General features: G+C 51.1%; 1 protein-coding gene across 2 annotated transcripts in view; it reads left to right on the forward strand.

Annotated features, from left to right (window-relative positions):
* The window catches only part of COL4A2 (collagen type IV alpha 2 chain), a 206,113-nt gene extending 191,379 nt beyond the window's left edge, over positions 1-14,734 (forward strand). The window contains exons 41-48 of one of the 2 annotated variants that reach the window (XM_024230971.3): positions 2,986-3,102; positions 4,439-4,600; positions 4,701-4,799; positions 5,206-5,352; positions 5,509-5,625; positions 8,142-8,333; positions 9,649-9,935; positions 13,643-14,734. In XM_024230971.3, coding sequence (XP_024086739.1) covers positions 2,986-3,102; positions 4,439-4,600; positions 4,701-4,799; positions 5,206-5,352; positions 5,509-5,625; positions 8,142-8,333; positions 9,649-9,935; positions 13,643-13,900 — 1,379 coding nt within the window. In that variant the 3' untranslated portion in view covers positions 13,901-14,734. Of the gene's footprint in view, positions 1-2,985; positions 3,103-4,438; positions 4,601-4,700; positions 4,800-5,205; positions 5,353-5,508; positions 5,626-7,564; positions 7,792-8,141; positions 8,334-9,648; positions 9,936-13,642 lie in introns of those variants that run through there. The other variant, XM_054529224.2, reaches the window with a different exon arrangement.
* Positions 14,735-21,359: the final 6,625 nt, after the last annotated feature.

Below are 21,359 nucleotides of genomic sequence, written 5' to 3' on the forward strand. Positions count from 1 at the left end.
GAATATTGTGAAATTGTAAGATAATTTTCTGACATCAGTGGAGAGTTACATGTAGTTCAGAACACCCCTAAGGCAACATTGATGGCCTTATTACACATTTGATCTGTGTGGGACCCATTTATCAAAACTCTTCGTGACCTCCTGTGGTGCTCCCTGCATTCCATCCCAGGGACCTGGGTGGTGTCCCTGGCTTCCAAGCCATCGTGCGGCATGCTGACTTTTGCAAGCCATGCCCCCACCCTCGACCTGCATGAACATCACAGTGGGCCCATGAGCTGATGACTTCAGAGCAGGTCCTGGAGGCCAGAGCAGACACTGCCCAGCGCCACTGGGCCTTGGCATATGAGGCCACTGCCTCTGGCTGGTGATGAGGGAAAGATGACTTTCCATGATGACGTTCACACACTGATCATAATGTCATTCAGGACACACACTCTTCTCTGAAAATATGGGAATAATTTGAATCCGTCATCTTCCTTTGCATGAGTTGCATCTCATTTGTATTAGTTCGTTCTCATGCTGCTATGAAGAACTACCAGAGACTGGGTAATTTATAAAGGAAAGAGGTTTAATTGACACAGTTCTGCATGGCTGAGGAGGCCTCAGGAAACTTAACAATCATGGCGGAGGGGGAAGCAAACACATCCTTCTTCTGGCGGCAGGAGAGAGAAGTGCCGAGTAAAGGGTGGGGGGAAGCCCCTTATAAAACTATCAGATCTTGTGGGAACTCACTATCACGAGAACAGCATGAGGACAGCCACCCCCATGATTCAATTACTTCCTACCAGGTCCCTCCTACGACATGTGGGGATTATGGGAACTACAAGTCAAGATGAGATTTGGGTGGGGACACAGCCAAACCGTATCACAGCTCACTGAAGCTAGAATTTGCAACCTCACCTATTTCTGCAGCTAACATTCAAGAATCAGTTCCTGATTTGGCCTTGAGTCATGCAACATGGCCCTTCATGGAACTCCTGTTAGTGAGACTTTTTTATGTCAGTACTTAGGACGATCCGCGGGGGCTTCTGAGAAATCGTAGCAGTTTCCATCTAGATTCCAGCAAACTGACTCATGTTTGCTAAATGTTCTCATTAACAGAGTCCTCATCACTGCAGTTAAGTTAATTATGTTTTCGTGGGAATCTGCCAGTCTGCGGATTGCACTGGATCATCTAACTCAGGAGTCTGCCATTATTTACTGACACTCACCATCTGTTTCGGGTACTTTGTGACAATAGCTAGAAGCAGTTCAATTGGTGTCATTTTCTATCAAACTACAGATGGTGGCTCACTCATGCCCCCAGGGCTAATGAACCCACTTGCGTGTTGTCTGTGATTTGTGAGACAAGCCTCACCTCTCTAAATATTTCTCCTGCTGTTTGTTTTGTCCTACTTGGAAGCACGCATGAATGGAATCCTTTCCCCTGGGATGGATAATGGATACCAGGATCTTCCAAAGGGAAAACCTCTTCCTGCTGCTGATGCGTGTAGATCAGTCGTACAGCCAGAGGGGAAACAGAAAACCACTGTTGCTACCTTTTCTCATTTTTATAGATTTGCACTGTTTCGCCCAGCTCACTATTTCCTGCAGAGCAGAAATGATGCCCTCCTTGCCTACTTGGACATTCTGACATTTTGCAGGGTTCTAATACTAATCTTGGTCCCTAGCCCCAGGAAAAACAAAAGGCTGAAGGTGCTTAGAAGAGAAAGTAGACTTAATCCGCCCAGACTCAAGTCCACACTGATTTCTACCCACCACTGCCCTACAGCACATAAAGCTCCATTAGTGTCTTGTTGGCTGACAGCATAGGGAGGAGTGGAATTTCCACAGACTTCCTTATGTGGCCATTTCCCTGTTACTCTCCTACTAATGTCAAAGAGCTCCAGCCTTTAACCCAAAAACTGTTGGTTCTCATTATTCACAGTAGTTATGTTCTGAAGTCACCAAGAACACTGACTTAGTGAATACTGAACCATTGCTCCTAGGGGAAATACAAGGCTAAGTTCCTGCAAGCCTCTGCTCACAAGATGTTTGTCAATGATCAATATATAAGCTGGTTTTCTGTGTAACGGCACCTTGTTTAGTGTGGACTGCTGATTCATGGACACTCAACATGCACTCTCACTCGTGCCTGAATGCAGCTTCTCTTACATATGTGTTTCTCCATAAGGGACTTCACGGCCTTCTTGCACTTACCAACACTAGGCTACACTTCAACACAATGCATGGGGGGCATTTGAAACAGCAAAATCACCAGCATAAAGCACAAAAATGTGGAAAACAGGGCACTACAGAGACCAAGACAAGGACACGTGTGTACAGTACGAGCTGCAGCAAAAAGGCAGGAGCGTCACCTTGCTGGACCTCAGCTGGGACTCATTTTGCCTCTGTGTATATCCGTGAATGCCAGTGTTGATTTGGGGGGGGATTCCAAGTGAGTTTTAGTGAGTAGACAAATTGGGAAACACAGAATCTGTGAATAATGAGGACCAACTCTATCCAAGCTGGGATCTGAGGCACTGGAGGACAGCCGCAGAGAGGGTTGACAATACTGATGTCAATTGCAAGCCTTATTTGCAATTTTTCAACCTTTTGTCCATCACCTGTGCTGACCACTGTTCACACATATCAGGATCAGAGTCTGAGCAGCTGTGCCTTGCCTGGGGCTGAGGCTCCATCTAAGCATGATCGGGCAGTGCCTTGGGGAAGTGGAGCACAGGCAGACAGGATCCCAGTGGAGGGCTCCTCACAGGAGAAAGGCTGGGGTTGGGGGAGGGGTTCACATAGCCCCTGCCCCCACAACCCCACCCTGAGAGCCTCCCCAGCCTCACCATGAGATGTTCCTTGGCCTGAGGGCACCTCCCATCACTGTCTCGCTCACTAGGCTCTGGTCCACCACAGGTGATGGTGTGGAGGGAAAACAGTAGATTTGAAAAGTTGGGTGCTAATGCTGAAAATAATTTCTTCTGTTTTCATCCTAAGGGGAACGAGGCCCACCTGGGAGTCCAGGACTTCAGGGGTTCCCTGGCATCACGCCCCCTTCCAACATCTCTGGGGTACCTGGTGACAAAGGGGCGCCAGGGATATTTGGCCTGAAAGGTAAGCAGGACTTATACATCTGTGCTTCGACATCTCTAGGGGCAGGAGCTGGCAATGGCCCATTTAATGTAGGGGGAGAACAGACGTTCATTTCCACACTGTGCCCAGACTCCGGTCAAAGAGGCAGGAGCCATGATGGCTCCTCCTGTGTCATTTCTATCACCTGCATGACCTGGTCCCCGGGAAGCTGAGACACAGGCCATGTCATTTACTTGCTGTAATAGCAGATAGTCAAACTGCAGGGGACTCAGAAATGTGCAGTATGAACGGCTTTCTTCTTCCTCACTGTATTGTGTTTAGACAAATATTAAATTTAATTTGCACTTCTTAATCACAAACGAGCTGAATATTGGAAAGAGATGGCGTAAAGATGAAGTCACCCGTCAAACAAGTATTTGTGCATCAAGGTTCACAGCAGCACTACTCACAAGCACCAAGTGCTGAAAGCAACCTGAGTGTCCATTGACAGAGGAATTAAGAAGCAAAATGCAGTCAGTATCCACCCAGTACAAGAGGAGTCCGTCTTTTTTGTTTGGTTGTTTTCTTGGTTTTTGTTTTTTGAGACAGCCTTGCTCTGTCGCCCAGTCTGGAGTGCAGTGGCACAATCTCAGCTCGCTGCAATCTCCACCTCCCAGGTTCAAGGAATTCTCATGCCTCCGCCTCCTGAGTAGCTGGGATTACAGGTGTCCACCACCAAGCCCAGCTGATTTTTCTATTTTTAGTAGAGTCAGGGTTTCACCATGTTGGCCAGGCTGGTCTCAAACTCTTGACCTCAAGCGATCCTCCCACCTCGGCCTCCCAAAGTGCTGAGATGACAGGTGTGAGCCACTTTGCCCAGCCTTTATTCGGTCTTAAAAAGAAGGAACTTTTATCACCTGCTACCACCTAGCTGACCCTTGAGGGCATTCTGCCGAGTGAAAGAAGCCAGTCACAAAAGGTCGGATTCTGTGATTCCACACATATGAGGCCCCTGAAGTCATCAAATTCATAGAAACAGAAAGTACAATGGCTGTTGCTGAGGGTTGGGGGGAGAGGGACATGGGGAGTGAGTGTATAACAGGGACAGATTTCAGTTTAGGATGAGAAAGTTCTGGAGATAGTCGGCGGTGAAAGTGAATATATTTAATGCCACTGAGCAGTGCACCTAAAAATGATTAAAATGGTAACTTGTATGTTATACGTATTTTACGACAATTTTTTAAAAACAAAGACAAAGTCACTCCATGCCACAAACTTGCCAGAGACTGTCGCCTGAATGGGTTACTGTGCACCTGACTGCCCCCAGGGGCCTTGGGGTCCTGTTTAAACCCTCCTTTCTTGTCCCTAATGTCAACAGGTTATCGGGGCCCACCAGGGCCACCAGGGTCTGCTGCTCTTCCTGGAAGCAAAGGTGACACAGGGAACCCAGGAGCTCCAGGAACCCCAGGGACCAAAGGATGGGCCGGGGACGCCGGGCCCCAGGGCAGGCCTGGTGTGTTCGGTCTCCCGGGAGAAAAAGGTAACAGTGCCCATGGCCATGGGCCAGCAGCCCTGGCCACAGTGAGAGGAGCCCCCTCCCCACAGACTTTCGTGTCCCTAACGTCTTGTTTGTGTTGCAGGGCCCAGGGGTGAACAAGGCTTCATGGGGAACACTGGACCCACCGGGGCGGTGGGCGACAGAGGCCCCAAGGGACCCAAGGGAGACCCAGGATTCCCTGGTAAGTGACCGTCTGGTACCTGCAGAGCTAGTGGCTCAGCTCAGCCCAGCCTCTCCAGGCTTGGGGACATCCTGGAGGTCAAACGGCCAGGATCCTCTCTGGCATGAGTCACATGTTGTAAAGAGCAGGGAGGAAACGAAGGCTGTGCCTCGGATGTTGTCACAGGGCCTTGGGGAATGGAAAGCTTAATATTCAAACGGCAGGCGCCGAGTCACGGCTCAGGCGCATTAGTGTCTGGCTCATCTCTAGAAAGCACAATTGTCTGGGAAGCTCCAAAAGAAGCCTCCGCGGGTGAGAAACGCCCGGGAAGCTCCAAGCCTCCCCAGGTGACAAACGCAGTAGCACTCGGAGCAAGAGAGTGGAACGACCTTGTGTGTTTACTGGGGCCTCTCTGTTTCCCTTCCAGGTGCCCCCGGGACTGTGGGAGCCCCCGGGATTGCAGGAATCCCCCAGAAGATTGCCGTCCAACCAGGGACAGTGGGTCCCCAGGGGAGGCGAGGCCACCCTGGGGCACCGGGGGAGATGGGGCCCCAGGGCCCCCCCGGAGAACCAGGTAGAGTGCTGAGCTGGGGCCTGGAGCCCCTCGGGGCTGCCCGGGCAAGGCCGGGACCTGCTGGCATTGCGTCCTCTTGTGTTCTCTTTGCGGATCGCTGGCTGTGCCAGGCGTGGTCACAGTTTCCAGCCATAACGTTTCTTTGGTGGCTTGCAGGTTTCCGTGGGGCTCCAGGGAAAGCTGGGCCCCAAGGAAGAGGTGGTGTGTCTGCTGTTCCCGGGTTCCGGGGAGATGAAGGACCCATAGGCCACCAGGGGCCGATTGGCCAAGAAGGTGAGTGACGGTGGGGAAGGACCTTCCCAGGTCCTAGTGTTCTGGGTCTGACTCACAGACTGTGGTCTGCAGGAATGGGACACACGAGAGCCCAGAAAAGCCAGAAATGAGGCGCTGCCCCACCCTCCTGCTCCTAATCTGGGCATAGCAGCTATGCTCCTGTGCCCAGCAGAACACCTGGCACCGAGTCCCGGGACAGCCTCCCTCCTTTTCCTGGGACACCTGCAGTGCTGTGGAGTGGGTGGCAGGGATCAGTAGACTTCAAGGGTCAGGATTAGACAAGGAGCCAAAAGAAACCAACTATTAAAATGTACAAGAGCCACAGTGCAAAGCCCTGTCTTACTTTTTTTTTTTTTTTTGGACAGAGTCTCGCTCTGTCTCACCCACGCTGGAGTGCAGTGGTGCAATCTCAGCTCACTGCAGCTTCTGCCTCCTGAGTTCAAGCGATTCTCCTGTCTTAGCCTCCCAAGTAGTTGGGACTACAGGCATGTGCCCCCATACCCAGCTAACTTTTTTGTATTTGTAGTAGGGACGGGGTTTCACCATGTTGGCCAGGCTGGCCTTGAACTCCTGACCTCAAACGATCCGCCCTCCTTGGCCTCCCAAAGTGCTGGGATTATAGGTGTAAGTCACCGTGCCTGGTCATCTTATTTTTAAAATTATTTGCACATATGCAGAATGAAATAGGCCAGGAATAACAGCTATTCATGAAAAAAAAACTCAAAATTTGTCTTAATCAACCTGAGCTCAGTTTGAGCCAATGGTCTGAGCATTAAAATTAAAATTAAAATTAAACATAGGGGCCGGGCGCAGTGGCTCATGCCTGTAATCCCAGCACTTCGGGAGGCCGAGGCGGGCGGATCACGAGGTCAGGAGATCGAGACCATCCTGGCTAACACAGTGAAACCTCGTCTCTACTAAAAATACAAAAAATTAGCCGGGCGTGGTGGCAGGCGCCTGTAGTCCCAGCTATTTGGGAGGCTGAGGCAGGAGAATGGCATGAACCCAGGAGGCGGAGCTTGCAGTGAGCCGAGATCGCGCCGCTGCACTCCAGCCTGGGCGACAGAGCGAGACTCTGTCTCAAAAAAAAAAAAAATTAAACATGGGTAGCATTATTGGTGTCCAAGTCAAAGGAAATAGCAGTCCCCTGCCCCTGGGGACAGGTCCACAGCCGGCAAATTACGGGTAGTGTGGGGTGCACCTGAAAACAAATGCTGGCAAATTGGAGCCCGCCCAGGGTAGGAGACAAGCTAGGGATGGCGGAGGGGAAGTGTCCTGGGAGAAAGGGCCATGACCATGGGTGTCCCTTGGAAGGGGAAGGGACAGTGGGAGAAAGGTTCACCGGGGATAGCTGAGAAGTATTCACAGAGCTGCTGTGCTGGAGGCAGATGAGCCACCCCAGTGTGCTCCTCAGGTAGGAGTTACAAGAGGTGGATCTCAGCTGCACGCAGAAAGAACATTCTAACCCAGGATGTGGTCAGATGCACAGTCAGCATGGCCTGTGATGAGCCACGTCTCCTGGAAGTGTCCAGCGGAGGGAGGCCACTGCTGGGGGTGGGGGCTGGCCTGCGATACTCCTCCGGACACTTCCAACGCCAGGCACATTGGGCACACCCTGAGGGGTACACGCCTACCTATGGCCAACTGAGTCCTTTATGGAAAGGACCCCTCCTCTGTGCCCAGTGCCCTCACTGCCATCATTTCATGCTACTGAGCACAAAGTGTAGATCAAATCCTTCCCAAGAGTCTCCTGATCTCAACAGACTGAGCCCCAAGATCTGGGGAAGGAGAGCAATGGTTCTAGGCACACCTGGAAACTGCCCTGCCCTCCTGGGTCCCGAGGTTTCTGTGGGGCAGCTGTCAAGGGGGCTGCTCTCTCTCTCTTTCTCGGGCTGCAGGTGCACCAGGCTGTCCACTCTCTCTCGTTCTCAGGCTGCAGGTGCACCAGGCCGTCCACTCTCTCTCTTTCTCAGGCTGCAGGTGCACCAGGCCATCCACTCTCTCTCTCTCTCAGGCTGCAGGTGCACCAGGCCGTCCACTCTCTCTCTTCTCTCTTTCTCGGGCTGCAGGTGCACCAGGCCGTCTACTCTCTCTCTTTGTCGGGCTGCAGGTGCACCAGGCCGTCCATTCTCTCTCTTTCTCAGGCTGTAGGTGCACCAGGCCATCCACTGTGTCTCTTTCTCGGGCCGCAGGTGCACCAGGCCGTCCACTGTGTCTCTTTCTCGGGCTGTAGGTGCACCAGGCCGTCCACTCTCTCTCTTGGGCTGCAGGTGCACCAGGCTGTCCACTCTCTCTCTCTCTCTCGGGCTGTAGGTGCACCAGGCCATCCACTGTGTCTCTCTCTTGGGCTGTAGGTGCACCCGGCCATCCACTGTGTCTCTCTTTCGGGCTGTAGGTGCACCAGGCCGTCCACTCTCTCTCTCTCTCGGGCTGCAGGTGCACCAGGCCGTCCACTCTCTCTTTCTCAGGCTGTAGGTGCACCAGGCCATCCACTCTGTCTCTTTCTCGGGCTGCAGGTGCACCAGGCCGTCCAGGGAGCCCAGGCCTGCCGGGTATGCCAGGCCGCAGCGTCAGCATCGGCTACCTCCTGGTGAAGCACAGCCAGACGGACCAGGAGCCCATGTGCCCGGTGGGCATGAACAAGCTCTGGAGTGGGTACAGCCTGCTGTACTTCGAGGGCCAGGAGAAGGCGCACAACCAGGACCTGGGTAGGTACCTCCCGCCTGGCCCCCGTGGCCTGCTCAGGGCTGGCCTGGAAGTGGCCAAGATCAAAGGGCCACAGCAAGACTCCCAAACCCTCCACGGCTGATAAGTTCCCCTGACGGAAGGGTCCACCTACATTCCTTAAGTGCAGAAAGATTAAAACAGCCTTTGAAGCAGAAGCCTTACAAAGCCTTAAACCTCAGGACCTTAACACAAGGACCTGCCTTTTAACCTGGTATCAACTTCCGCAGGCTCCCATGCAACCCGTCTGACCCCCGACCCCTCTCCAGTGGAGACCACCAATTACTTCACCTCCTTATTGCTTTTTGACCCAAGTTCTGTAGACTTGGAGTCAGGCAGGGGCCATGAGGGGCTGGGGTTCATATAAGACTCTCCCATACAGACCCCCCAGGAAAATGGACCCATGGACACGTGTGCATGCTCTTATTTAAGGAAGCCTTTAAAAGGCATTAACATGACTTTGAATACAGAAAATGCAATACACACAAATTACAAGTGGAGGTAGCTTAGTCTGAGGTCCTCTTTGAGGGGGTGACGGGAAGGGTCTCTGGGACACTGGCTGTGTTCTGCCTCCTCGGTGCAGGTTACACCAGGCGTTCTGCCCCCGGGAAGCATGGAGCTGGCTCATGGTGCCTTCACATTCCTGCCTGTGCGCCCCACCTCCACAATGAGTTTCTAAAGAACAATGGGGCAAAGGCTGCCAAGGATAAGGGCCTAAAATAGATCTAGGAACAGGGCCAAGGAGGCAGGCCTAGCACTGGGCATGTTTGCTTAAAGGTGGCTGCACTTCTGGGTCTGAGCTTTTCAGCAATCCATGTGAAGAGGGAAACCTGCTTAGCTGCAGCATTCATTGTGGCCAGGAGAGTCTCCAGAAGCAATAAGACTACATGGAAGGGAGAGAGGCCAGGGCTCCTTCTGGGGTGGCTCCTTAGGGTCAAAGAGCGACCCCTTGGAGGCCATCAGAGTTTTCTTGGGGCCAGTGCTGTTAAGACCCCACTAAGGTAAGGCTCACCAAAATGCTATTGATGAAGACGCCACTCCCTGATGATCCAACTTGGCCCAGTATGTGTGAGAACTTGTAGAACAGAGCTGTTCCAAAATGCCAGTATAGTCTGTTTGATCAAAAAGAGAAAAAGAAAGAAATTGGGAAGCCTTAGCCTGGTCCTCCAGTAGGTGGCTGAACTCCACCAGGTGCCCCGGGACAAGTCTGTGACACAGAGCCTCCTGGGCCTGGCTGGGGCTGGCAGGTGCATCTTCTAGCCACACTGCACCGTGATCTCATGATCCCTCCTTCTGCAGGGCTGGCGGGCTCCTGCCTGGCGCGGTTCAGCACCATGCCCTTCCTGTACTGCAACCCTGGTGATGTCTGCTACTATGCCAGCCGGAACGACAAGTCCTACTGGCTCTCTACCACTGCCCCGCTGCCCATGATGCCTGTGGCCGAGGACGAGATCAAGCCCTACATCAGCCGCTGCTCTGTGTGTGAGGCCCCAGCCGTCGCCATCGCGGTCCACAGTCAGGATGTCTCCATTCCACACTGCCCAGCTGGGTGGCGGAGTTTGTGGATCGGATATTCCTTCCTCATGGTATGTGGTATTTGCCCAGTTCCCCTCCCCAACCACACCCTGCTGGGGACACAGCAAGAACAGCTGCCTTTGTAAGAATAATCAGACAGGGCAGTTCAGGGTGTGCACTGCACAAGGGTACTTGGCCCAGGAAGCGAGTGAGAGCTGGAATACAGCTTACACTTTGCTAACTGAGCCACATGCTGGGCACAGGGCTTCCCCCACCCAGAAAGGGCTCATTAATTTGCCACCAGGCCTTTGTAAGGAGTAACCAGGACGAACTTGCCTGTTATCCATCTTACTAGGTACAACACCAACACCAAAGGTGCAGCTGCTTTGGGTTTACCAGAAGTCTAAATATATGGAAGACTTTTCTCTAGAATCTTGATTTTATTTAGAATCTATCTGGAACCTAGAATGCCCTGAAGAAATAACTATTAACTGGCTGGCTTAAAATGGATATATATTCGTGAGGAAAATTCTGGAATACCTTTGGGTAGAAAATAGAGAGCCTGTGGATCCTTTGAAAGCCAAGAGAAGGTGCACAACCAGGACCTGGGAAGGCACCGCCCACCCTTCCGGATCGCCTTTGGGTATAAAATAGAGAACCCTCAGCTTTGGCCAGATTAGGTTTAGCTTAACCTCCAGGGAAGAGACCACGGCACCGTAGTGCCTCTTGCAATATTGCCTATTAAAGCAGAGGCTCCTCAACTTGGAATAGGGTCCCGTCCCGATAAATTCATTGTAAGATGAAGATATCGTAAGTTGAAAGTGCGTTTTCAATTTATGATGGGTTTATCTGGATGTAGCCCCACCAGAAATCAAATAGTGAATTGAATACATATTGTTTTTGCACCATCGAAAACTCAAAAATCCTAAGTCTAATCATGGTAAATCAGGGACCATCTGTATACTATTGTAGGGAGAAAAGAAAGTCTTGCTGAGGACAGTGGGTCTTCCACTGAGTTTATTTATATGCATTGTAACTGTCATAACTCCAGCTATATGGATCGGATCCCCAGCATGTTAAATATTTCATAAATTATATATATATATATACACACAACATAAAATATAAATTACATAATGATTGCTAATCTTTCAAAACAACAGGGAAAAAAATCCAGATTCTAGGAAAGGAAGGAGAAGACAAGCAAGTATTGGCATTTTAATAGGTATTGTTGCTATGATAAGTTGGAGCAACAGGATACTAAATCCTGGGCAGGGACAGGCACAATTTCTACCTTTCCAGAAACTTATCCTGGAAGGTGACTTTGGAGCAACCTTCTTTTGTTTCACAGTGACCTTCAGGGTGTCCCTGTGTCATGGAGGAAGTAAGCTTTGGTTGCTCCTATTTTTTTAACTCCCGTTGTTAAATTCAAAATAAATGAGCCTCTCCCTTGTGAAGGGCATGATTACACAGTATCCAGAAAGGTCAGGCATCCCCTGTTCCATTAGCATCAGGTTTCAAATTACTGTCACGAGATAAGCAGACATTATCCTCTGCACACATAACTCTGCTTAAATAAATGGCTGACAGCCCCAGCAAGCCTGGAACTTGACATCCCCAAAAGGCATGGGTTGAGACGGCTCCTGGGTCAGGACAGATGGGCCAGAAGTACCTTGACTTCTGAGAACAACAGAAAGTCCCCTTTGGCCCTGACAATGGATAAGTGAGCAGACACATCTGTGTACGGGAGATGTGCCCCCTCCAGATGTGCCCTGACTGCCGTCTAGGAGGCAGGACCTAAACCAAGACAGCTGTGTGCCTTGTCTGCACTTTAAATACTCTTTGATCCCTTCTGTGTGGTGACAAGCATATGGTACCACTAGGGCTGCTGGCATCTAAGCATAATGAGAGCTGACTTTGGAGAGGAGAGGACAGCTCGGCTGAGAGCAACTGCCCCACCGTCCCCAGTGGGTACGCAGAAGGCGAAAGCAGTGCTGAGGCTAGCGCCTGGCTCACCCTTCTTTTGTCCATGAGGATGGGTGGGTGGCCTCAGAGGATGCATTTTCTGCATTCCCTACAAGCGAGCACCCTGTGGGAGGGAGGACGAGGGCAGAGCCCCTGACGCAGACTGCAGCAGCAAAAGTCATTTTCCTCCCCTCCCCTCGGTGGCCTCTCTCCAAGCTGCTCTGGTGGAGGCTACAAATATCCAGCCAGCCGTTATTTTAGTTCCTCTTTTTTCAATTCTGGCTACAATCTGGAGCCCTCACGCCCCTTCTCCAGGTCAGCCTCTCGTCCAGGCAATTCTCTTAAGATACATGAGCTGCTATGAGTACCAAAGCCAGAGGCTTGTCCACTGAGAGGAGCACATTGGAAAGGGTGCATGTGCCTGGACTGTGTGCACTTACGCACGTGTGTGCCCAGGGTTGTGTACACAAGCATGCACTGTGTGTGTGTGTACATGCGTGCATTTGTGTGCATGAGTGTACACCATGTGTGTGCCTGTGTGTGTGTGTGTGCATGTGTGTGTGTGCAGCAAACTCAGCTCTTACCTGGCTGGTACCAGCCTCTAAGACTTCTCACATTGCGCTCCCTTCTGACCTCGTTCTGGGAGTCCCAGGTGTCTCCTTTGGGCAGCTCCCAGCACAGCCTCAGCTCCTTCAGACCAAAGTGAAGCCAGAGGCGCCCTGGAGGACGTCTCCACTTCTTATTACCTGCTCATTAGCAGACAAGAGCAGGCAGCTCAGGGCTGGACAGGCTTCTGCCTTATGTGAGCAGAACACTTTTTAAAGGTTTTTTGGTTTTGTTGTTTTTTTTTTTATTTAAAGGAAAGCTTAAACTGGGGCCCCTGCCCAAATATATCGTAGTACAGCCCCTTTTTTCCCTGCAAACTGAACTGAGATATTTCTATTCTAAGTAAACAGATTCCGAAGCCCACTTACCACTCAAAGCCTGCTCGGCCAAGCCAAATGGCCCTTATACACCAACTCTGGGATCCAGGAGGCCTGCCATGCGCTTCCATAAAGGCTAAACATGTTGATGCAACAGAAAGTAGAACTTTAAAATGGAAAAAAAAATAAGGCTTCCTTGAAGACCTCAGCCATCTCCCAGCCAGCCTCAGAATCAACTAATTAACAACCTCTGATTGAAAAAAAAGTATTTAATTACACAAGTAATACATATTTATTGTGAAAAATCAGCAAGTACAGATTTTTTTAAAAAAAAACTATAACCACTCATCTTTCCTCCCTGATCATCAGCATTTTCAGAGAAGGGGCTGGGAGGCCTGGTTGGGTGATTATTTTTAACTTATTAGCCTCAGATGCTAGCCTACATCTTAATTTTATTTTTTTCTTTTAAAAAGAGTAAACATTGTGTTATCTCTTCTGCCAGGTGTTTTTCTTTGAACAGATGATTAGGTAGATGTTTTGTTTTGTTTTGTTACTGAAATGTAGTCAATTATATCTACTGCTCATATCTGCCGTCACTGCTCTAGTTCTTACTGAACGGCCAGCCTGGCTGTGAATTAGTGTCCATGCGTGTGCCTCTGCAGCACATCCTAGTGCCTGGGGCTGCCTCCTGCAGGGGGCCCAGCTGTATTTCACCATCCCCCTCTTGCTGAAGGTGCATTCGCAAGGATGCCGCATGTCCGTATTGACACAGATGGATGGTCATGGTTTGCTGTTCAGTAAAAACAAACGCACAGAAGAGGGCTATGCCCTGACCCCGTGCCACCTGCAGCCTGTGGTTCCTAACCCTGTCCTGTCCCCTCTGTGTGCAGCACACGGCGGCGGGAGACGAAGGCGGTGGCCAGTCACTGGTGTCACCAGGCAGCTGTCTGGAGGACTTCCGTGCCACACCATTCATCGAGTGCAATGGAGGCCGCGGCACCTGCCACTACTACGCCAACAAGTACAGCTTCTGGCTGACCACCATTCCCGAGCAGAGCTTCCAGGGCTCGCCCTCTGCCGACACGCTCAAGGCCGGCCTCATCCGCACACACATCAGCCGCTGCCAGGTGTGCATGAAGAACCTGTGAGCCGGCGTGTGCCAGGAAGGGCCATTTTGGTGCTTATTCTTAACTTATTACCTCAGGTGCCAACCCAAAAATTGGTTTTTTTTTCTTAAAAAAAAAGTCTACCAAAGGAATTTGCATCCAGCAGCAGCACTTAGACCTGCCAGCCACTGTCATCGAACGGGTGCAAGCACTCGGGATCCCTGCAGGGCAAGCCCTGCCCATAGAAAGCCAGGAGCAGCCCTGGCCTCCGTCACCCCTGCTAGATGTACCGCCTGGAGGCACAGCTAACCACTTCGCACACACCCATGTAACCACTGCACTTTCCAATGCCACAGACAACTCACATTGTTCAACTCACTTCTCAGGGTGGGATAGACGAGACAACAGCACACAGGCAGCCAGCCATGGCCAGAGGCTCGAGGGGCTCAGGAGCTCAGGCACCTGTCCCCACATGAGGGCCCTGTGGGTGGGCCTGGCCCTGCTTTCTACGCCAGTGTTATGCCAGCTCTACGTTCTCCCAAACACCGTTGATGTGAATTATCTTAAAGGCAAAACTGTGCTCTTTATTTTAAAAAACACTGATAATCACACTGCGGTAGGTCATTCTTTTGCCACATCCCTATAGACCACTGGGTTTGGCAAAACTCAGGCAGAAGTGGAGACCTTTCTAGACATCATTGTCAGCCTTGCTACTTGAAGGTACATACACCCCATAGGGTCGGAGGTGCTGTCCCCACTGCCCCACGTTGTCCCTGAGATTTAACGCCTCCACTGCTGGGGGTGAGCTGTGCTCTTCTGACTACCCCCTCCTGTGTAACGACTACAAAATAAAACTTGGTTCTGAATATTTTTAAACCCCAAGTTGTTGACTGCCTTAATCTTCTCGTGTCCATAGAGCAAAATATCTGCTCAGATGAATGCAAGGCACTGCGTCCGCCCATGCTGCTGTTTTTATCCATCTCAGTAGAGTTGAACCCATTCGTGGTATTGCAGCCATTTCTCGGGGAATGTGTTTATGTTTACAACTCACTAATGCTTACAGAAAACACCCCAACCAGGCCATGCGTGCTGGCTCACGCCTGTAATCCCAACACTTTGGGAGGCCGAGGCAGCTGGATCACCTGAGGTCAGGAGTTCGAGACCAGCCTGGCCAACATGGTGAAACCCCATCTCTACTAAAAATATAAAAATTTGCCGGTGATTGTAATCTCAGCTACTCGGGAGGCTGAGGCAGGAGAATCACTTGAACCCGGGAGGCAGAGGTTGCAGTGAGCTGAGATCGTGCCACTGCACTCCAGCCTGGGCAACAAAAGTGAAACTCCATCTAAAAAAAAAAAAAAAGAAAAAAAAAGAAAAGAAAACACCCCAACCAGCACTCGTGGGAATTTGGAGAAAGGGTACTTCACAAATGTAAGTAATTCAATTTGTTCCAACATCGGCTGGGTGCAGTGTCTCACATCTTGTAATCCCAGCACTTTGGGAGGCTGAGGTGGGAGGATCACTTGAGCCTAGGAGTTTGAGACCAGCCTGGACAATATAGTGAGATCCATGTCTACAAAAAAAAAAGATCCCACATAACTTCCCAAGTCAAAGCTCAATATTTCAAAGAAACAACCTCCGAGATTCAACTCACAGAGTTTACTTTGACCCTCTGAAATGCAATCTCAAATTGAAGTTTTCCTAAGAAAAATGTTCACATTATGAAATAAGTATCCTACCTTATAATGTTATTTGAAATAGATACGCAGCTGCCCTGGCTCGTGTTCCCCCAGAAGCTGGCTGAGGCCACGACCTCTACACAGCAGGGCTATATGGGAAGGCGATATCAGGAAGCCTGAGTGGGACCGGGAGGGGGTGATACCAAGAAGAAGAAAAGCCAACTGAAGGACATGGGACTAAGGGGGTTACCACTGTGGGCGGTTTAGGCTTGATCCTGCTGGGGATCCACCAAGGAAGGATCCTCAGATGGTCCAGCCATGGCTTGGAAAGGGAAATGCTCTCCATCAGCTGTGGTCTCGACTGGTCAGGGGTTGCCTGACGGTGTTAATTCCCTCACACTCCCAGGTGCACCACACACCAGCATGGCTGAGTGGGCTCCTGCCAGATGCCAGGTGGAGGTGGTAGAGAACCAGGCAGAGCTGAGACACGGTGTGTCAGGCCACACCTGCACATGGCCAGTCACCACAGCAATAGCTGTAGCAAAACGGTGGGCCCAGAGCATGTGAGACGGGGATCAAGAGACCAGAGCTTGCAACCACAGCAACTCTAGAAGCTGGGAAGCAACAATTCATTCTAGACTCCACCCCCACTGCCAAGGAGGCAACCGCAAAGTGTGCTGCGGTCCTGAAGACCCCTGCTCGACTCGGGTTAGGCTTGATACCTTGTGTGTGGATCACACTTCAGCGTCAGTGCCCAGTGTTAAACATAAAAGAAATGTTTCACCCTAGACCTAAAATAAATGAGAAGACAAAGATCCTCAACACATAATTGGTTTCCAAAATGTGGATCATAAAATATAAACCAATCACAATTCATAACCCTGACATCTGTGCCAAGGAGCCCACGATCCTGCTGAAGTATAGTGAGTGGAGATGCTTCATCTGGAATCGAACCACTGGACATCCTGCACTTTGAAAATCAGAGCTCTGTCCTTCATGGATCCTGCATGTTGCAAAAGACAGATTTTTTCCAGGCTAGTTTCTTGGTGCCAGGAATAACTGCCCCCTGAGAGCTGAGTGTGCTTGAACCACCCACTAATGATATGCCACATTTTCCAGAGGGTGGGTGCCCCAAAGTCAGAATCACTTCCACCTTCCAGCTGCTTCAGACAGTGACTTTCAGCAGCCCTAGCAGAGACGCTGCTGGAATGCGCATGAAGATGGGTCTGCAGCCATCCTGACTGGGTAGGGGCACCCAGGAAGACTCACAAGCCCTGGAGAGCACATCAGCCTTTAAACCACCCAAGAAGAGCAAGTTGGCAAGGATGGCCTGGATGGGTTGCTTCAGTGGGCTGGGCCTCTGGTAAAATGAATCAAAGTACCTGTGCATCAGAGTGACATCAGGAGAATGAAATCAGTCACTACACGTGAACGTGCCCAAAGCTGCAGGCATGTATGCACTCATACGTGTCCAGGACCTAAGAGGAAGGAGGTAGAGAATCGCTGCAACCTGGGAGTTCTACATGTGTTGAGGTTGAGCACTATGATTTAAAATGCACAGTGCAGGGAAGGGAGTAGAATGATTTGGAAAGTAAATTCCATGACATGCTAGACAAGGAAGGGAAGGGCAACACTGAGCTGATCTTAAAGTGACAGACCAAACCCAAGCAGATGTCTTGAAGGCAACGAGGGAACAGCATCCTCACCTCCCACACGTGGTGCAGCAAGAGCCTCACTCTGCAGACTCAGGAAGGCACCAAGCTACAAACATCTATGAGCTATTTGTATTCATACAGCATAAGTTCAGCTCAGACAATAAAATGTAAGGCTGTCCTTCCCCCTGAGAAATACTCAGTGCTTCTGGTTACACCTGGAGGTGGCTTTTCCTTGAGGCTGCCTTCCTGGAAAAGGGCCATTCACTTATTTAAAAAGAAAAAAACCACAGAAGTTTCAGGAGCTCATTGAAGCCGGTAGGGGAAAGGTGCTATTAATCATATAAGTAATTTGGAAATGAGTGGCGTCTCTAAGAACAAAGGCAAAGAGAACTGCACACAGCATTGTACTCTAGTGGATAAAGTTGTTTCTTGCAGGAGTGCCAGTGAACAGTGCTGACAGTACATTCATGCTAAAACTGAACCATTGGTTGGGCGTGGTGGCTCATGCCTGTAATCCCACAACAGAGTGAGACTGTCCCCCCAAAAAACAAAAATGAACCATTAATTAAGCGGATGGTCGATGGTGGGAGCCACGTTTCTCATTGTTGGAGGAGAATTTACAGCAAAGTGGAGAAATGACACAATGGTTAGAGTCAGAGACAACAGTAGGAACTCAAGTTTAACCTATTATAGACACCTATAGTCACATAAAGAAATATCTGTAGGTATGTGTATATATAGGGGTTAGTACACACACATGTATTTCTTCGCTCTGTCAGCTGAGAGGGCCTGAGAGAAGCAGCCCTGCAGGGGCAGTGAGCACACCTGGCTCCAGATCTGGGATTCTAACACTTCTCCAATAAAAGGACCCGAGGCTCCTCGGGGAGATGGCTGATTCCGAGACAGGGGCAGGAAATATAGACCATGAGACTGGAACATCTTGTAGTGCCAGAAAGTAAGGAAGTGCTCAAATAAAACCCCAAATGGAGACATGTGGAAGGGACACGGGAGCCATCTGAAAGAGCTCCCAAGATGAAGCCATCTGAACAAGAAAGTGAGATAGTATTGGATAACAACCCAAAGTATATAATAAATATCCATGAGTCCATTCTGAGTCCTCAGCCTTCCTCTCTAAGGATGAACTGCTGTTCCCAGCACCCAGCGAGGTCCTCAAGGCTGAACGGTGTCCGAGGGAGAGTGACTTATGGGTGGCACATCTCCTGCACGGCCTGTGCCCAGCTGTGCGGGGCAGCTACAGCTCCGACGATGCACGTGTGTGTGAAGCTGTGCAGTGGCGCATCTGGCACACATACACCCTCCCCAGAAAAGAAGCACCTTTCCTGCTCCTATACCTCCCTGTCAGGCACTTCTCATCACAATTCTGCCAAAACCAAGGGAGATGAAAAACGAAATGTCACAAAGGCAATGCGCCTTTTTTTTTTTTTTTTTTTTTTTTGAGACAGAGTCTGGCTCTGTTGCCCAGGCTGGAGGCTGGAGTGCAATGGCAGGATCTCGGCTCACTGCAGCCTCCACCTCCTGGGTTCAAGCGATTCTCCTGCCTCAGCCTCCCAAGTAGCTGGGAGAGGTGCGCACCACCACACCCGGCTAAATTTTTTTGTATTTTTTAACAAAGATGGGGTTTCATTGTGCTGGCAAGGCTGGTCTTGAACTCCTGACCTCAAGTGATCCCCTCCCAAAGTGCTAGGATTACAGGCATGAGCCACCCTGCCCGGCCCCAAGGCAATGTGCTTTAAAGCGAAGCTGGCTTTCTCTCTGGCATTACGGAAAAAGGGAAAATCATTGCTTTCTGGCCATTTTTCTCTAGTGGCTGCTTCATGGTGACATGACTCTGCTGGGGTTGGAGGTGGAAGAGGATGGTCATCTTCCTCCTGTCGTCCAGCCTCTGCAAAGTGCTCTCCCGGGTGCTGTTCCTGCCTCCCACTAGTCTGTGATGTAGTTACGATAGACCCCACTTCATAAAGAGATTTTCCCCAAAGACGGCAAATCAACTTGCCCAAGATAACACAACCCATCTGCTCGGGGGCATTCAAGCCAAACCTCTACACTCCCTTCAGGAACTGAGCTGACTTCCTACACACAGCGACCACTGAGCATCAACCATGTGCCAGGCACCCGAGGCACTTCATATAACATTACCTGCGACGTCCAGAAGCCTCAAAGGTTGGGGTCATTTCCACATACTCGAGAGTCCCTGCACCCGAGGGGTATTTCACAATTTCATTGTACAAGCCCATTTTAATTAACTAGGTTCTTCTCAGAGGCCAGGAACACTTAGAGATGAGAGGCTGCAGCTGCAAAGCCACATGGGATGGGGCAGGAGGGGACTGCTGTCTTCCCAAGTTTAAAATATGCCCAGGAGCCCTCTTCCCCCCACCCCACCTGCAGATTCACACTTGAGAGGACCTTGCTACATGCAAGGGTGACTCAGGGACCTTCTCCTCCCATCCATGGCCAAAGTACAAGAACAAAGGGCAGATGGGGTGGAGGCCACTTAGAAGACGTGAGTCCCGTGACGGCATAAACCAGCCCTAAAGCTGGAGCCATTTCATCCCACATGGGACAGGACCCCGCTTCTCCTCCGGGTGGGACCCATTCTTTTGCCTTGAGCTGGCTTATTCTTAACTGTACACTCACAAACGTAATCCATTTTATCTGCAGGATTCCTGGGAAAGGAATTCTTGCATTCAGATTATGAGGACTCTGTCCAGGGGGCTCTCACACCTCCCTCGAAGCAGGGAGAGCTCGCCCCTGGCCATGGGAGCCGCCCGCCACACAGGGGCTGGTGAACGAGGCCGCCACGCACTGAGGCTGAGGGAGGGGGTTTGGAAGTGCTACTGGGGATGACAGTGGCCAGTCCCAGGCCTGCCACCTTCAGACCAAGAGCAGGCACGAGCCAACCCTGCTTACTTAACTGAGACCAGCTCCCAAGAGACAGCGTTCCAGGCCCCCACACCTTCTCCCAGTGGGAAAATCTGGATGGGGGGTAAAAAAAGGCGCTGAGGCTTGTCCTGGATCCGTGGGTATCCACCATTTGCAGCCCGAACAACCAAGCCCACCTTTAGGGGAGGAAAGACATGGCAGCAACTGGAACGTGGCATTGAAAGTCCGAGGCTCAGATTCCCAAGCCGCCATGCCCCAGGCAGGACCTTCCACAGTGACATCCCAAGAAAACAGCCAATGTAGACTGAGCCGGGAGGGCCTGGTGAGGAAGTGGGTGGGGCTGGGAGCCAAGGCCTGGGCGTGTCTCACTCCAGCCACTGACACCCTGACCCAGGACGCACCTTCTCGGGCCTTGGGTCCACATATCCTCAAGCAAGATGCCCTCCAGATCCGATCCCTGAGGGCTGGGCCAGTGGGTTCAAGGCAAACACAAAGGGAAGGGGAGGGACACAGAGCTTCATAACCATGCAAGGACGCTTGCTCTGAAGGCGTCAGCTCTCCCTGAAGGAGGCAGCCTGGACCACAAGGGAGGACTGTGCCCAAGAGCTTCCAGAGCAGGCACAGAGGAGGCTGAGTGCAGGCGGCACATGTATGTGCAGGGTCTCTGCTGTGCGTGTAGGGTCTTGGCTATGCATGCAGGGTCTCAGCTGTGTGTGCAGGGTCTCAGCTGTGTGTGCAGGGTCTCAGTTGTGTGTGCAGGGTATCAGCTGTGTGTGTGTGCAGGGTCTCAGCTGTGTGTACAGGGTCTCAGCTGTGTGTGCAGGGTCTCAGCTGTGCGTGTGTGCAGGGTCTCAGCTGTGCGTGTGTGCAGGGTCTCGACTGTGTGTGCAGGGTCTCAGCTGTGTGAGCAGGGTCTCAGCTCTGCATCCACCCACCACACCCATCACCTCTGTCCTGTTTCGACAATGAGGCTCGAAAGATCCAGCTCTGCGAAGTGGGAGGATGGAAGACCCCTGTACACTGTGGAGAAGAAGCTGTGCTCCTAAATAATGGCATGTAAGAGGACGAGTGGCACAGGCCACCCTGCCTTGCCACAGAAGGGAAGATATAACCTGGACTCCACCAACCAGGGCTGGGAGGATCTGTGCCTTTGAAATCTTCCAAACACCTGGAGGCCACACCACGGCACTCCCACCAGGGTCTCTGGGGTCCGGGTACCACTCTTCTTCCTTCTTCAGAGGTTTGTGGTCATTGCTCAGTAGAGAC

Source organism: Pongo abelii, chromosome 14 (genome assembly GCF_028885655.2).
Source record: "Pongo abelii isolate AG06213 chromosome 14, NHGRI_mPonAbe1-v2.0_pri, whole genome shotgun sequence".
Classification (NCBI taxonomy): Eukaryota; Metazoa; Chordata; class Mammalia; order Primates; family Hominidae; genus Pongo; species Pongo abelii.